Genomic DNA, 18,155 nt, shown 5'->3' with positions numbered 1-18,155 from the left:
TTTCTTGTGTTTTCCCGTGAGTTTTCCCTCCTTTCACTTATCGATTGATTAAGACTTTCAGTTTTGCCGGGCACTTCTGCGCTGTTTGCTCTGGATGTCATTGACTTTGTAGCTTTGACTTTGGTGCAGCCGAGTGTAACAATTATGGGCAGCAGCGACTGGGAAAACAAACACACCTCCCGTGCCGGAAAGGTGCCACACATTTCCCATATTGCACCAAATTATAGTAACCGACATTCAGTCACAAATTTGGCCATTATTAAATTAACGCTTTCGCCGATTGCTGCGTCATCCGGCGGAGGGCAGGGGGTTGGATTTTTATCCTGTGCTGCCCGTTATGCGTCGAAGGATGTTCAGTCACTGCCAGATATGAGCATATGTATGCCCTGCAGAGTCCCAGTCAGAGAGTTGGAACCAAAGAGTCAGAGACAGCTCGGGCTAACAAGGGTGCCGCATGTCCAGTTGAAATGCCAATGACTTGCCATTTTCGATGGCACTTGGCACGTCAGCCGCCCGTCACGTCATGGGTAGACCGGGCCAAAACCAAAACCAAAACTAAAAACCGGGAGAGCCCTCGCTCGCATGCCGTGGTATGTCGGTACGACCCATGGATCGAATGCATCCAAAATTCTCTTATCAAGCGCCATCGATGGACCACACACGACGCAGCGGTGCTGCATTTAACAACTCCATGGTACACCTAACACGTTCTTATCAGCCGGACCAAGTCGCAACCAGATGGCGACAAGCAAAATGATGAGATGACTCTTACAAAACGATGAAGACAAGCTGCGGAGCTCTGGACTGACTTTTGGCTGCTCGTTGGATGCGCACGCATCATCGGGTAAGCGCCACTTATGTCACTTGTGCCGTTGATGTAGAGATGGAGCCTCCAGTGGAGCACATGAGCACTCACCACATGCAGCTCCAACTCCAACTCCAGCTCCAACTTGGGACTCCAGTCGCAGCTTCGGGTTCCACACGGAAAAGAATTGGGGTCTATCTGGTGTGGTCTACATATGTGACATATTTATGACCTTGAATTTAAATAATTTTTAAAATGCATTTAACTTTTCAAAATTCGGTTCTTTTATTTATTTCTTATATTTTCATAATACATTTGCAGCTATCCTACTTCGGCGTAAGGTAATGGTTCAAATATAGATACATTTAGTATTAGTATTAAGTGGTTCTAATGAACTATATTTCTTTCAGTGCAGCTCCAGTTTGTGCTGTTTCCATGTTTGTGGTAGTGCTGGTGCTATTGTTGCTGGTGTTGCTACTTCATAATGTGCTGGGTCTTGATGGGATTAACACAAACGGGCAACACATCTCAAGCATCCGAAGCTGTGTGCCAGTTTGGTGTTTTTACTTTTCGTTTTTACGCAGTCATCACCGTGATCAACAGCCATGCTCTTCAGGTCTCCATCTCCATCGCCAACTCGAACTCCGGAGTCTGGAGCTCTTCAGCGATCGGAGTTCCAGCTTTAGACGACTCCGATCTGCGATCTCCGATCTACGAGATCTCGGAGATCGCTGCGCTGTCTGCCTTGGCTGAAGAGCTAATTTTCATGTCAGGCCGCACAAAAGTTTATGAATGATAGCCAGAAAATGGCAAACCGGTATTCAAATTGTATTTATTTTATTATTTACCGATGTCATTGCTTAAATCTCGTTGTAAATTGATTAATGCTCGGCGACGGGGCTCGTATCGCCACTGGTCATCGGTTGTCATTGTTTTCGGAAGTAATTAAGACCCAATCGGACGGGCCAGAGTAAATAAAACTCCAATCATATTTGCTTTGGCGTTTCGACACTCAAAAAATCACAACGCCACTGCGATAAGTCGGTTCCAGTTCCAGTTCCAGCTGTAGTGATAGCTATGGTTATGGTTGTACTACTGGAGCCCCAAGTGGACGCCACCCATAAACCTGCATCTATCTGCGATACGGGGGCCCCAGCTTGTAAATCAATAAACTACCGAAGAGTTTGGGCTTACAGCCCCCCCGAAAAAAAAAACTATATGCCCAGTCCAAAGCTAGCCATCCATATCCCTCCGATGTGACATATTCCGCTCTACAACAATTAATTGAATTGTTTGTACGGACATGTGTAGATACAAATGTATCTTTGTAGCTGTATCTGTATCTTGAGCTGGAGCTGCGTGTGAACACGGCCACTCAATAACGCGCAGCAAGATAACAATAATTTTTTCGACAATTTGACAGCTTTTCGGCTGCCGCAACGCAACGCTCGTCATTGAAATGGGCGGCTTCTGGGCCCAGGCTCAGTTCATAACATATTGTTAGATAGTTAGATAGTCGGATAGTCAGATAGGTAGATAAAAAACACAGCGGGGACTTTATAAAACTGGCAGCAGTCTCGTTGTCGCCACTGGCATGCTACAATGTTCGCCGCTGGAAAGTTAATTTTTCAGGCAACGAATATGTAATTAGCAGCCTGGTGCTAAGTTGCATGGGTATTTTGAGAGGAGTGGATAGAAGAAATCTGTATCTTCGGACGGGAGCTGAACAAAACATTCTTTCGCATGATCAATATGGTGGTGGTCACTCTCGAAATCCCAGCTAAAGTTTGGGGTTGCATAAACTGGTTTGGTGGGAGAAAACCGGCTCTCGGGGTTCTAATCAACTATATCGATTGGAGCGATTCGAGCCAAAATATAATTTGTTTGGAAAATTACTTAAGATCGGATAAACATGGGTTAAAAAATTTGCTGTGAAATTAGGATAAACAAATTAGGAACAATCGGCCAAAGTGGTACCTATTTTAACTACAATGTATTCTTATATTAAATATTTGCATAAGATTACTGGAGTTCAGAAATAAATAATTATAAGTAATAATTAATTAAAGTCAAACAGTGGCACTTATTAACTTCTATTTTGGTTTTGAAAAAATTCTTACATAATTTAAAAGATGGCGTCTATTTTCTATTTACCCTACAAATTAAAATGAAATTCCTCTGTTTGGGTTGCCTTTGAGGGGTTCCACCTCTTCTGCGGATTCCTAATTAAAAGAATAGAATTCGCTGTTTTCTTGGTGGCCGGTGGAAATAAGGTCGCCAGGGCCTTAATATCACTGCTTTCCCGTGTTTGCACAAAGATAAAAACCAGAAACTTTATAGCCACCCGCAGCCAAATAGATAAAATGGAAATAATCAAGCAAAAGCGCGACTAGGCTCTGATTTATGCGATATCTAGAGTCGTAGCCCCATGGGCTCCCCAGCGATAAGGCACGCACCCCAAATGCGCCAAATTCCCTCGATTCTCAAACTGCATCGTCCGATTCGAACCCCGAGTACGGGGGCCCTTTTAAAAGTGCATTTTTCGGTTACTGTCACTGTTTCGAGTGCAAACAGCGGCGGCCAGGGAGGAAAAAATGTGAATCACGATGACGACGGCTGACGCGCCAAAAACTGATAAGGCCGCGAGGGAAAATCACATGTGAAAGTAGGGAAAGAGGAAAATCTTGAGGCGGCTAAAGGTGCGCTACTCGGCTGAGTGTGCCGGCAAACACACTCGCCAGATAAATTGTGAAACGGAAATGAAACACCTACGCAAATAGTGAAAACGGCGATGTTGTGCAGACACAGCCGCAAACAAGCAACATCCTAATTTAGATAAGAGCCGCTTTATGGCCCCGAAGAAAGTAATTTCGATCCTGAAACCCATACATACATGCACATATCCGCAGTGTTCTAATTAATGCAGCGTCCCGCTCGCCAACACCCTTTCGACCCATTCGCTCTAGTTTCGCCATCACCTTTGGCTCCAGGTACATAAGGAGCCCTATATACTACCTATATCGCTGGATGCTGGACTGTCGGGATGCGGTTCTTTGGGCCATTGTCTGCGTGGCCGGGGCAGCCATAAAATTGGCATTGTTTTCTATGGTAAACACGCGCGCAATGCGGTCGTAAAACAAAAGACGCTTTTATGGTTACGCTCATTACGGCACACGCAGTACAAAGAACAAGATACACACGCAGCCGCAGATACAGATACGGATACGCATACCGATTCATAGATCCATAGCAAAATACACCCCAAACTCAAAATGCCCCATAAAAAGCGGCAATTCTAAATTGAATATTGAAATCTAAAATAAAACTTTCTATCTAATCTTAGCTGGGCAAACAATTTGCTGTTTGGTCTATTTAGAGCAAAAGCAACAAAAGTAAAACACAAGAGTATATCTACGAAAACAAAAAACATAAAAAAGAAGAATTCAATAATGCAAACTAAAATTTGTTTAATGAATTTTATGGAAAAGTTAATGCAAATTAGTTGAAAAGAGCCGAAACAAGATTTAAATGCCAGCGTAAACCGGATAATCTGCAGTTTTTTTTTTTTTTTTTTTTAGAATTGAGTGACATAAACAAAATATATATATTTTTTTTAATTGGCGACAACCCCTTCTTTAATTTGCATACACTCCCAAGATTCTCTATACAGTATATCCATTTAATTATCCCAAGCAGAATCGTTAAGTAAACTTTATGAAACACTGCAAGATCTCGAATTGTTTGCGCTGCATATTAGAACTTTGCGATCATCTGTTGCTGCTGTTGCAAATGGTTAAATAATCACAAATGAGCCCCGATAATTGGGTTAAGCCAAAAAATACAAAGCAAATAAGACAACGAAAACCGTTTAAACGACATTGATATGGATGTCCATCGTCCGATGTCCCATGGTGGCCGGGCATTTTAATTTGTGCGAAAATATTGTTCAAACAAATAAATCAACAATAACCAATAATAACAATAAAAATAAATATTATTCGTATTATGCCACCACGCCGATATAGATATAGAAACAGATACAGCTGCGGACGTCATCTATCTGAGAAATGTTGGTCAAATTCTCCGGTTGATATATATGTATATGATTTTGTAAAGTCATTGCCACACGGCGCATGCGTCACATAAATGCTTAAAACAAACAGAAAGCGCAGCATTTTAAAGCCATATCAACGAAAATCAAAACAAAGCGGCAAAAAAGTAGTAAAGCAAATATTTTCCATAAATAACCATTTGGGGATGCGTTGGGCGCCAACAATTGAAACTAATTAAAAAGTTTGACCATGGCTTAGAGCCGAATACATCCGACTGTATCAAAAAGGCAGCCAATCTGAATCCGAATCGCAATGTAAATCGCCATGTGAATCCGACCTACAGTGGCGCGCTTTTAAAGCAAATAAATAAATAGATAAATGACTAAAGGTAAATAAGTACACATTTTTGGACTGCCTGGCATTACTATTTGCAGAGAGTCTACGCCAAAAAAGCACACATTTGATGCGCTCTGAACAACAAAAATACCTACCAACCCAACGCCCACACGGCAAACATTAATGAGCCAAAGCCACTTGAATTGCCTGTGAAATACAATAAAAATATTAAATATTTAAGCACATTACGGTTATTAGAAGTGCACATAAGGATTTGAGTACATATGTGCTCAGTCACCGAAAGTGTTTGATGTTTAATGATCATCACGATGGGATATAGATATCCGAGTGGCAAGCCAAACAATGTTAAACAGGTTAAATATTATGAATACCATTGTTGAGCGAAAGATTTTTTCCTGATTCAGTTTCGCTTATCTCTCAATCTTATCTAACCCATGGTTATTGTAAACAATTATTCAAACAATTTGAAGATAATCTTGAATATGATAAAAATATTACTCAGTAGTGCTTTTGTGAAGGGGAAACGGCTCTATATGACATAAGTCATTAGTCATTATAATTACTCGGAAATGGGGCGATCATAAAAATGTGATTTCTCCCACAAGCGAAATGTTTCATTACATTTCATTGATAATTTCAAAAATTCAATGTCTCAGCGCCTAGATGAAGGCTACAAAAAAGTGAGAGGAGAAAGAACTGCTGCATTGACAAATGGAAAAGTAATGCGGAAATTCCCCGCTTTTCCTCCCGCTCAGGTAGATCTTAATTGAGCAAAACATTCATTGAGAAACGAGACAATCGTCCTTTTATGACACGCAATAATGAGCCTGGCTCACACACATACACTCTCACGGATTGGCACACACTCGCACACGGACACACACACACAGGCACTCGCAGATACACTTGGCCAAGCGAAAGGGTTAAGCGGAATAGGAAAGGCGTCTATGGTTTATGGCCCGAAATTAGAATGCGTTTTATCCGGGACCATAAACGTGGATAAATTGCCAGGATACCAGGAAGTAGCTGCCAGCACGCGCTATCAATGAACTGTGGATGCTTATGTTTCGGGTATCTTAGGTAGGATGCAGTGGGATGCTCGGATGAGATGCGGCTGATGCTGGCCAGATGCAGAACTGGGTCACTTTCGCAATGACTTGCCAAAAAGGTGAACTGCGCCGCTGTTCTGATGATTTGCTGCTGCCGCTCGCGATGCCTCGCCACGAATGCGAATGGGAATGAATGAGAGTGACATTGGCATACCTTAACCTCAAAAGGGAAAAAGCGGTACGGATACGAAAAAAAACTGGCTGAAAAAACACACACAGATATTATTAAATGTCTTGTTTGGGAGCCAAACCCAGCCAAGCCAAGCCAGGCCAGGCCAGGCCAAAACACTCGGTCTTTTTGTTTCTCTCGAAAAACAGAGCGTCGTCGCATTCTCAGTCTCCCCAGAGATTCGGTCTCCAGAACCCGTCTTAATGGTTTTTTTTCCACATTTTTTCTTTTTATTTTCTGATAGCACGCTACGGCGAGAAGGAGAGCGAGCGATTATTGATCGCATTAGGGAAAATCGTTAACTGTAACATGGCGTCGCTCAGCATTAGGCTAGGCCACTGCGAATGTATCTGCAGCTGTATGCGTATCCGGTATCTCTGCCCGTGTATCTCTGTCCGCACCGCTGAGGGTGTGTGAGTGGAGGGCGTTGCTGACTGCGGCCTGGCCACGCCCCCCCAATGGCCAGTTGCCTGGCAACCGGCCCTGCTCTGTTGATACAAGAGGCCAACCGACCAATGCGCTTGCGCCGCAGCACCACTGTGTACGTAAGAGAACCGCCGCCTGTCATTGGTAACTCCGCCAGGGTGGTGGTGAGACGCACTATACCGCCGGGCCATTGGCGAGAACGAGTCGGAGCTGGTGCTGCCCGGGCGCGTCGCTGCTGCCGCTGCCGCCGCTGTCGACGCCGACGTCGGCCGAGGCACTTGAGCGCGGCTCGAACAATATTTGTTGGCAGCAAGCGCAAGCCAAATAGTAGACAAGCGTTCCCCTCTGCAAACAGTCACATTCAAGAGCTCAAGCCAAAGAGACACTCGAGCGGACCAGCAGCTAAAGCGGCAACGGCAACAGCAGCATCAGCCAAAGCAGCAAAAGCAAAAGCAGCAGCAGCAAAAGCAGCAGCACAGCACAGCACAACTCCCAGCTTCAGACTTCAGTGGCCAACAGCCAGCTAGATATTCACGTTCGTGCGTCGGTGTTTTGTGGCCGCTCGGTGCGGCAGACAACAAAAATCCCCATACAAAAATACAAAGAAAATACAAAAAGAATCGAATCATAACAGAAAATAAATATATATTTTATATGATTATCCCGCACAAATAATTAAACCACGGTGTGTGTTTACAAACAAAGCTTAGAATCAGAATCAGAATCGCAAACGGAATCAGAACCTTCCAGCCAACAAGTGACAAGTGCCGAAGTGCTCTCGATAAAATGCCAGATATATGCAAACCGATTGAAGCAGTGATAGTGCACTGAAATCACAGTTGATATACAATATATCAGAGTAAAGCCACGTTTTAAAGACCTCCTTTTTGATTTTCGTTTTAACTAACGCGTTGCAGAACGCGTTGCCTTTTCCATCGATCCACCAGAGGGCAGCGCCTCCGAAAGCCGGCAACATAACGGCGCAACTATTGAACAGCTTTCTGAAGGGTAGCCCCCACCAGACCACCATTGACATCATGCAGAAGCTCTACGCGGAGCCGCCTCCGAGCAGTGCTCCGGTGAGCATGGCCAGCTCGGGTGGCGGTGGTCCTCCGTCGGGCGGCGGTGGAGGCGGCGGCGGAGGAGGAGGCGGTGGGCCCCCACCGCCCAGCAATAACAACCCGAATCCGACGAGCAACGGCGGCAGCATGAGTCCCCTGGCTCGATCCGCCTACACAATGAACAGCATGGGCCTGCCGGTGGGTGGCATGTCATCGGTTTCCCCTCAGGCGGCGGCCACATTCAGCTCCAGCGTCCTGGACTCGGCGGCGGCGGTCGCCAGCATGAGCGCCAGCATGAGTGCCAGTATGAGCGCCAGCATGAATGCCAGCATGAACGGCAGCATGGGTGCGGCGGCCATGAACTCAATGGGCGGCAACTGCATGACCCCCAGCTCGATGAGCTACGCCAGCATGGGATCACCGCTCGGGAACATGGGTGGCTGCATGGCCATGTCGGCAGCGAGTATGTCGGCGGCGGGATTGAGCGGCACCTATGGCGCCATGCCGCCGGGATCCCGGGAAATGGAGACGGGATCGCCGAATTCCCTAGGCAGATCGCGGGTGGACAAACCAACTACGTACAGAAGGAGCTACACGCATGCCAAGCCGCCATACAGCTACATCTCACTGATCACCATGGCCATTCAGAATAACCCCACCAGAATGTTGACGCTCTCGGAGATCTATCAGTTCATCATGGATCTGTTTCCGTTCTACAGGCAGAATCAGCAGCGCTGGCAGAACTCCATTCGACATTCGCTGAGCTTCAACGATTGCTTCGTAAAGATTCCCAGGACGCCGGACAAGCCAGGAAAGGGATCGTTTTGGACTCTGCATCCGGATTCGGGGAATATGTTCGAGAACGGGTGCTATTTGCGGCGACAGAAGCGTTTCAAGGACGAGAAGAAGGAGGCCATTAGGCAGCTGCACAAGAGTCCGTCGCACAGCAGCCTGGAGGCCACCAGTCCGGGCAAGAAGGATCACGAGGACTCGCACCACATGCACCACCACCACCACAGCCGGCTGGACCATCATCAGCACCACAAGGAGGCGGGCGGAGCATCGATCGCCGGCGTAAATGTCCTGAGTGCAGCGCACAGCAAGGACGCGGAGGCCCTGGCCATGTTGCATGCCAATGCCGAACTGTGCCTCAGCCAGCAGCCGCAGCATGTGCCCACACATCACCACCATCAGCACCACCAGTTGCAGCAGGAGGAGCTGTCGGCGATGATGGCCAATCGGTGCCATCCGTCGCTGATCACCGACTACCACTCGTCGATGCATCCGCTGAAGCAGGAGCCCTCTGGCTACACGCCCTCCAGCCATCCGTTCTCCATCAACCGCCTGCTGCCCACGGAGTCCAAGGCGGACATCAAGATGTACGACATGAGCCAGTACGCCGGCTACAACGCCCTCAGTCCGCTGACCAACTCACACGCTGCCTTAGGCCAGGACTCCTACTACCAGAGTCTTGGCTACCATGCGCCCGCCGGAACCACGAGCTTGTGACATCACCAATACCCGCTGGCTTAAGGACGCGCGGAGCAGATGCTGCGCTCGCAGCAGCAACAGCACTTGCAGCAGCAGCACCAGCAACACCAGCAGCAACAGCAGCAGCACCAGCTGCATCAGCAGCAGCAGCAGATGCAGCAGTCGGCGCAGCAACTGACATCCGCTTCCAATACACCAGCAACATCAGCAAAGGCCAGCGGCAAGGCGGGATCGGCTTCGGCCTCGGGATCTGGGTCAGGATCGGGTTCAGGATCGGGCTCTAACTACTCACAGAAGCTGCAACAGCAGCACCAGCAGCAGCAACAACAGCAGGCGGCGGCGCAGCAGCAACACCACCAGCAGCAGCAACAACTGCTGCAGGAACTGCAGGAGGACTCATCGAACATCACCAGCGATCTGAGCGAGGAGCAACTGCAGCAGCATCAGGCCGCCCAGCAGCAGTTGTACAACAACTATCAGCAGTATGCCGCGGCGGCAGGCTACAGAAATTGGAATCACGGCCTGGCTTTCAATGGAGCCGCCGCTCTGCAGAATCTTCTGTAGCTATAGCTATAGATCCCGATCTCCACAGGCAGCGGCTTTGTAGCGGGCCTGCCAATTAGCGAGTGCAGTGGCGGTGGCTTTTAGCACCTGGCCGCATCCGCATCCGCACTCGCATCCTCATCCTTTGAGCACGTGAGTCTTGGGCCGCAACTCGCACTTGTACATATAGAGATACCTATGAAGAGCCGATCGAGAGCGCTGCCTTTTGTGTTGTTCAGTTCCAGTACTATATATTGTAGATTATATAGATTCTGTTCCGGGGGGTTATTAAATCGACATAGAGCAGGAGGAGGAGGAGCGAAAGAAACCGTGATGTAGTTGTAAGTGCAGCAGAACTTTTGTTAACAATTTTACGTTTTGCTAATACAAATACAAAATAATAATTCCGTGCCATTTGTTTTCGTTGTTTCGAAACAAGCAATAACAATCAAAGCGGTTATAACTGAAAATTTGAAATCACATTTTAAATGTATCCGATTAAGGAGAAGATTGAGGAGAGGAGATGTAAAGAAGGGATCGTGTGTAATGTTCTTTCATAAAACAAAGCCCCAAATGAAACAGTCCCAAAAAGAGAGATACAAATACTAAACCCTTTATCCAAAGGCAATCGCAATCGAATTCGAATCGCAAAAGATCAAAACCAAAAAGAAATCTAAAACCGAAATCATCATATTGAGCAGTCCAGCAAAACCCTAAGAATCTTCAACTATCTAAGCAACAAAATCTGGCCATGCATAAGAAAACGACACGTTTTAACTGAATAATTTAACAAATTTCCATTTATATATACGCGCATCGATATACGCCCATGTATCGCAAAATCCCGCATTTCATTTACATTATGTGTCTTCTGTTGTTGTACGAATTCGTTAGATTAAGGCATTTTGTAAATAATCTATAAATAGATACATTTAAGCAACCCCCTCCCCAAGAAACCCAATTTAACTAAGGACCCATTGCAAGCAACCAATTTTTAACTAACTCGAGAATTAATCAAATTGTATGAAATTATGCCACACCACTTGAAAGTAAACATAGTATAAATATAAATACTGTATAGCATTTAACGTTTAATTAGCATAAATAATGAAAGCAAAAAACAAAAATGAAAAAAAATCACATAAAAAGCGAAACTGCAATTATTATTCAATAATTTTTAATATTAGTTATATTGTGCGTAATGAAAAATAAAAAACCAATTGCAAACACAAAACAAAGACCCATTTTTACATTGAGCTAAGCTAATTAATTAAACTTGATAAAAAATAGTCTAAATATAAACACCCACACACACACACACATACTGACACTGACAGACACAGAAACAAATGAAAATTATTGTAAAATACACAATATAAAATTCAATAAATGTCAACGCAAGAATTAAAATCCAACTCTAAAGCTAGTAAAATTAATATTATTATAAATCATGCAAAACAAACACAACGTCAACGACAACCAAAATCGACTATTTTAATGTTTGAAATACAAGAAAAAGGAAAAAAAGTACCATAAATTAGTTTTCATTTCCCAACCTTTGTTGACTCAAGCAACTGACCTCCAACAATCATTTATATATTGATTGGGCCGCCCGGATGGCTGACTATCTCCATCGACGCTATCGACGCTATCAATGCAGCGAATTCGAATTGAACGACCGATAGCTGAGCTGAGTAGTTCCAGGAGTCGCTATCTTATCGCCGTCACTCAGATGCAGAGTGCAGTTTTCCACCACTACCATGCCACGATAAACCCTTATCGCCGTGCACTCATAAATTGCAACGGAACAAGAAGGTAAACAAACAACCAGGATGGGACATGGGACCCATCCCAGCCCATCCCATACCGTCCTATACCGACCCATTCCCGCCCGGACTTGACACACTGACTAACCCATCTCAGTCCAGCACAACCCAGCCCGATCCCTCTGGCCAAAAAGAGCGGGAAGGGTAGTGGATATCTTCTGCCCGACTTGACTCGACTCCCCTCTGTTTGCTTTCTAGTAATATTCATGGAGCACTACGAGCCGAGTTCGAGCACCTTCCCTATCGCTGCAATGGACCTTATCGCTGCAATATAACCCAACAGAGCCTGATCCGACGCAGTTCCCCCTGGCGAACTACTACCACCTTTTGATTAAAATCGGTGTGATTCATTTGGAAGAATCTACGATCCAGGTCCTACGATTCTCGGACATTCCGAAGACATTAAAATTATTGCTTATCTAGAGCTCGGGCATGAGCGTGTTTGACGAGCAGTTGTCGCTTTTAATTAAGCGAGAAGGTCACCATTTTCTATATGTCCATACGACACATTTTATTTATATGTATGTACATGTGTGCCTGTGGGGGCGACTGGACTGGCTTTAATACATTTTTTATAGCCTCCAAGCCGACTGGAGATGTTCCATAAAGAGTTCGCTTTGTTGTTTAGCTAGGGTCGTGCCGTCGACGGTATTGGATTGTATTGGACTGAAAATGGGTACGGCGGATAGGGGATAGGGGATTGGGGACTGTGGGATTGGGGACTGTGGGATTGGGGGACCTGGCGTATGGGCGACTTGGTCTGGGTCTCGGTCTCCAGCAAAAGCGACAACAAAATGGCGCTTCGTTTGTTGTCGCTTCAATTTCGATTTTTCCTTGACATTGTGACTGTCAGCGTTCTGGCGGAGTTTCTTCATTTTACCCCGGCTGGCAAACAACCCCATCTGGGCTGGCTTAGGAAATCTGTGTTTTGGGGTTGGTTTGGCTAAACTGACAACCACCCAATGGTCCCACCACCCAACCACCCACTCGGACCCCCACCGAGCCCGTCCACAATTTATATATCGATGCCTTAATGCCAGACATGCGCGCTAAAGACGCTCCAGAGTTTGTTGAGCTCTCTAGACAAGGCGGCCCGGCTATATTCCATATCTATATCTACATATATATCTATCTCTATATCTATATCTATTCATAAATGCCAGACCACAGACTGCCACCGCTGTAGCCATCAATTTGCAATTATTTTTGCCGTAGACCGATTTAAAATTCTATTTCCACCAACAAGTTAAGCTGCACTCTCTCTTTCACAAAATTGACAAAACAAAGGCATTTCGGAAAATCGACAAATATGAAAAATTTGTCATGACATTTGTCGGGTCATTAAAAATGTATGATTGCCACAGTTCCGCGGAAGTCATCGAATAATGTCTGGGAACCCCCTTTTTTTATATTATGTGCACGCCTCTATTCGATAAAATGTATTATTTACACAAGCAAAATTTACCAAAAATGCCAAGTTTAAATTGAATTCAAAGTGAAAAGTTTCAGACACTTTTCCGAAAGCAACCGAATTTCAGTTTGGTTTTCCCGCAGCACAGATTGTGGCAACAAAGTTGAATTCAGTCGAGTTTCTGGCCAAAAGCCCCGGCTGCTTTTGCTGCTAATAAAGAACCACAATCTTGTAGTAATATTCTAATGGAATATTTAATTTTAAAACGAGACACTGCCAACTCGGGGCGTACAAAGCGATGAGAATCCCTGCGAAGCGTTGAAAAACTGGTCGGGCAACCCTTTTTTCCTCAGCTTATGCCGGATGGATACACAGGAAGTAGTGCCTTTGCCATCCTCCCAGCTCCGTCCTCCTCCTCCTGCTCCGTGATCTCCAAATAGCAAGGCACTCAAAGACAGCGCAAGTACACTGGATTAAAAAGTGGTTAAGCATTAGGATTGCCTCAAAACATAGTAGTTAACCAAATCATTTGCATTTACTATTTTCTATAGTTAGTATCTCATAATGATGGCATGTCTTTTCTATTCAAAAAGCATTAATTATGTTGGTAAGATCACATTTTTCGCTGCTAATGCTCGTGTACTAGTATGTGCCATTAAGCATGGCATGATTAATGCGATTGTGGCACTCAAAGTTTTGCAATTTAGTCGGCTTACTTAATAGTAAAAAACATAGTTTAGGTATAGTATAAATTCCATAGTGGCAGTGCTGACTTAAAAGCTCAAGCGACAAGAATTATTAATGGTATTTCGAATGCCTTGTTTAATAGTAAATTTAGTGCATGGGAACCTCAGTTTCCTTTTCCCAGTGTATCCATCTCCTGGTTGGAGGTGGAAACTGAGGATGTAGTCGTGGATGTCGCTGCAGGGGCAGCACTCGCTTGGTTGGTTGGCTGGTTGGCTGGATGGTTCCATCTCTCCACGTGGACCCCCATGGACCCGGACCCGCCTCTGCGATCTCCACTCGCTTTGTGCACTGCTTTTTCATTATAATAATACTTTGTAATTAGGTTTTCGAAAGTTAATTAAAATTCGGTTATGAAAGCGGAAACTTTCTCATGAACGCTTCCGGTTATAAAAACGCATGATGGCGGATGGGTTGAGAGTTTTGACGTTGGTGGTGGGGTTTTTTCGGGGGGTTTAGTCCTTGTGGGTGGGGCTACCCGGTTAGGCAAATGGAAAACGCCTGGGCAGAAAAAAAAGGGTAGAAGAATGAGAGGGAAAAAGGATTTTCGGTCTACAGTTGAGACAGACAGGGAATAAAAGATGGAAACGTACAAGGAACCGAAAATGTGGGGGGTCTCTTTTTGGGCAAAGGGAAAAAGGACACGGTGTGGATACAGCGGGCATGGCGGATGTACAGCAGACAACGGACTGGCGCTCTCAACTTTGTTTCGAGAAAATTTTTGTGCAAACATTTCTGTGAAATTAAAAAATACATATTATATTTTAATGAGCAAAATGGCTGCCTGCCATCGTGTTGTCACGTTTTAATGCCAGCCGCGCCCAGAAACGCAAGGTTGCCATTGCCAGGCATTGCGAACGGGATAATTAAAATGATGACTTGAAAATAAATTGCTGTTATCTCTGACCAACAGGCTGGCTCTGTTCTGTTCTGTGACCCCACCCAAAACCGTTGCCGGTTGTCGATGACACGTCGATGTCGACAGCGCCCCATCATTATGAAGTGGGTGGGTGGGCACTGCTGGCCCAGGTCCTCGTCCTGGCGATTGTCCTCGGTGTCCTTTTGGCGGGTCCGTTGCTGTGGGTGTGTGTGCTCTATCAGCGCCTGCCGCTGCTGCGTGCTTGAGAACGACACTTACGGATTAGGCCAGCACCAGCGCCATCACCACGAAGCATCACCATCACCATCAGCAACAGCAGCAACAGCAAGCGAAGCACCCAACAGCAACATCTGATGTCCTTTTGGCCGCTGCAGCCAGTTCCTTGCTGCATTGTTCGCTCTCCTTGTTTATCTAAAACATTCCACACATAATTAGCAGCAAAGCTCTGCAGTGCCACACCCTCATTTCCTGGCTGGCAAATTGAAATTAATCCGCGAAACCTTACGTTCGAAAATGCGGGCACGTGTCCTTCGGCGCAAAGGAGTTCCAAAAGTCCTGCCACGCGTCATCCTCTGCCCTCGACAATCAAAACATTACAAATCTGTATGGGCTGAGTGTGAAATCTGCTGAGCATTATCTGAAAACAAAGTGCCATACGTTTTGGCCGATATCTTGGACTATATCTGCTGCCGATGATGGCCGGCAACAGCGGGCTTAGCTGCAACGTCAACGCATTAATCACGTTTCGGCATGGGTATGGATGGTATGGAATTGGTTTGGTATAGGGATCGCTGGGGAGTGGGTGGTTGCCCATTTGTGGTTGGTGGGTGGCTCGGCTCGGCTCGGTGGGTTGACAGTGACTGATGTGCCGGGAAAGAGGAGGTCGAACGGGCGGTTAGGAAGGCGGCTTATCGATTGGCAGTTCGAACACACCTTTATCGTGGAGCAGCAGCCCATTCGATTGGATGAAATTTCAGACGACCACATGGCTGGCATCTAATAATCAAATTGCATTTTGGCAGGCCAACAGTGTGGGAGGTTGGTGGTATGGGAGTGTGGGATGGAACTCATTAGGAGCTGAGTATGATGAATGAACACAGCACGCAGTGTTTGGCCAGCGGCAGAAAGTCTTATTGGAAATGTTTAAAGCTAGCAGGAAAATGAAAAAAGTATCCGGTTAGCGTTCAGCATTCGGTGCGAATGAGTGCTCCTGCTCCATCGCAGGTTGATTATTTATTTTTGTTTTAATTAAAACTCGCACGAAATGCACTCGCAATGTTTTTCATTTAAATGCAATTAAGTTAATGCTCGGCACAAACGGCGGAAAGTATACGGATACATTTAGCAGTTGGCAAAAATCAAATCAAAATCTCGTATTAAATTAATTCGATTTGTTTGAAAATGTGTTTGCATACGTAGGCGAAATTAATGCGAAAATGGGGAGTGGGCGTGGAAGTAGGCGTGGCAGCTGGCCCATCCGGTTCCGGTTGCGAATGCCGAACAGCGGAAAGCGGAAACGGACATGGTCATGGTCCGATTCTGCTCGGTTGTTTGCGGAAAACGCCTCACTGCATAAATGGACGAGTGAGTGATTGAATGGGTTCCACAGCCACATCCATACTCACATTCACATCCATACTCACATTCACACAACGAACAACAAGGATAAACAAATTTGGCAGAGGCAACAGTTTCATGCAATCTAATTCACAATTAATGACAAATTCCCTGCCACTTACGAGTCTACGTGGGCATGAGTATGCATGTGTATCTGTGTGTTGCAAGCGAAAATATTTGCACAATAATTAATTGAATAATGTCAATAAATTTTCAACACATTTCCTCACTCACACACACACACACACACTGTGAGCCAAACTTTCCCAGACTCACACATGTCCGTGCACAGGACAAACACATTTGCGTACGAAGGAGCAAGGGAGTCGAGTCCTGGCCCGCTTCCAACTTGGGACAATGTGCTCGCCAACTGGACAAGTTTGTCTGCCATTCCTCGACCATCGAACGGACTCGTTCCAACAGAGAATCCGGCTCTTCGCCACTCCTGCCCTCCAGTTGCCCAGCTCTCCAGCTCTCCGGCTCTCCGTGCTGGTGATGGTGCGATTAGGCGAAACGAATCAACAAATCAACACACTCAGCAAATTCGTCAGCAGGATGCGGATGCCGTTCGCCACTGCTGGTGCACATTGTGTCTCATTTCCATTTTCAGCAAGACCAAGAGCAAAAGCAAAAGCAGCACGACCAGCAGCAGCCGACGTCGACTGTTCAAAAGTTTGTCTTTCAATTTCGAAAATGGTATTTGTCAAGTGGGCGCCGCACCCACTGCTTCCCCCACCCCCCTCAGCGCTCACAATCCACCCACTATGCCACCCCCACATGCTTCACCCTTCTGTTGGGCCTTTGGATTTGCATAGCTCAGCAGGAGCAGCTCGCCCGGACCGAACCGCTTGAATCGTAGGGTCCATGTGTGTCCTTCAAATGGCTCAAGTGGCGTTGAGCAACAGCCCCGGGAAAAGGCGACTCCGGCTGACACACAGACCGGCTGCCCTAATTCCGGGCCGCCGCTTGTTTTACTCCGAAAAATCATCCGAGTTGGTCAATTTGGGAGAAGGATAATAAGGCCTGGTCGTGATCGGTGTTTAAATGTTCATGGTTTTTAGTTAGAGAACTTCACAGCATAGATTCAAAAGACGAAATCTTTCATTGATTAACTTTTCCTAGACAACCTTTTCCATAGGTATGAAAGTAAATCGAAAGTATGTAAATGATTCTAAATACGAATTGTTGTGAATGTTTGCCCGTGGATGAGATACATTCGAACTCATTGCCTCTTAGGTGAATGCGCTGGCATCCTTTTGCCCGGCAGGCTCGATCCTCGAATCCATTTATGAATGGCTAGCTAGGGAAATAGGAAAATGGGATGAGCAGAACGGACAGGACAACAGAACCGATCTGGCATGAGAGCTACCGAGGTAGGATCCCAGGCAATTGTTAAGCCAGCTAAGCCATCAAAACAAGGACCATTCAAAGCAGCGACGACTCACGGCATCTTTAGCCAATAAAGAAAACAGGATAAGCCATCATTTCCGAATTGCAAGTCAAAAGGATGTAAGCAGGCGGAATTCCCCGCAAAACATCAAATGAGCAAATGCGCAAATGAGCGCAGAGTCGGGGGAAATGCACTTTTCCCTGTCATGTGTTCGAGAGTGCTTAAACAGTTTTTCCGGCCAATTGAGCAGGGGCCACAACAACTACCAGAAGCT

The 18,155-nt window shown here is 45.9% G+C and overlaps 1 protein-coding gene and 1 long non-coding RNA gene across 7 annotated transcripts; one reads left to right on the top strand and one right to left on the bottom strand.

Annotated features, from left to right (window-relative positions):
• Positions 1 to 1,122: 1,122 nt before the first annotated feature.
• Positions 1,123 to 6,461, bottom strand: lncRNA:CR43126 (long non-coding RNA:CR43126). Of its 2 annotated transcripts, none has more exons than NR_048504.2 (1): positions 1,123 to 6,461. It is a non-coding gene; the product is annotated as a long non-coding RNA:CR43126 (long non-coding RNA). The 2 variants fall into 2 exon arrangements; NR_048505.1 differs by having other exon boundaries at positions 4,382 to 6,461.
• A 783-nt stretch (positions 6,462 to 7,244) lies between these two features.
• Positions 7,245 to 11,533, top strand: fkh (fork head). Of its 5 annotated transcripts, none has more exons than NM_001170291.1 (1): positions 7,397 to 11,426. In NM_001170291.1, the coding sequence occupies exon 1, from the start codon at positions 7,956 to 7,958 to the stop codon at positions 9,486 to 9,488; it is 1,533 nt and encodes a 510-aa protein (NP_001163762.1). In that variant the 5' UTR covers positions 7,397 to 7,955; the 3' UTR covers positions 9,489 to 11,426. The 5 variants fall into 3 exon arrangements, with proteins under 5 accessions (NP_001287574.1, NP_001163762.1, NP_001263038.1 ...); NM_001300645.1 differs by having other exon boundaries at positions 7,245 to 11,533; NM_079818.3 differs by having other exon boundaries at positions 7,397 to 10,676.
• The last annotated feature ends 6,622 nt before the right edge of the window (positions 11,534 to 18,155 follow it).

Source organism: Drosophila melanogaster, chromosome 3R (genome assembly GCF_000001215.4).
Source record: "Drosophila melanogaster chromosome 3R".
Taxonomy (NCBI): Eukaryota; Metazoa; Arthropoda; class Insecta; order Diptera; family Drosophilidae; genus Drosophila; species Drosophila melanogaster.
This window is presented reverse-complemented; position numbering and strand designations above follow the sequence as displayed.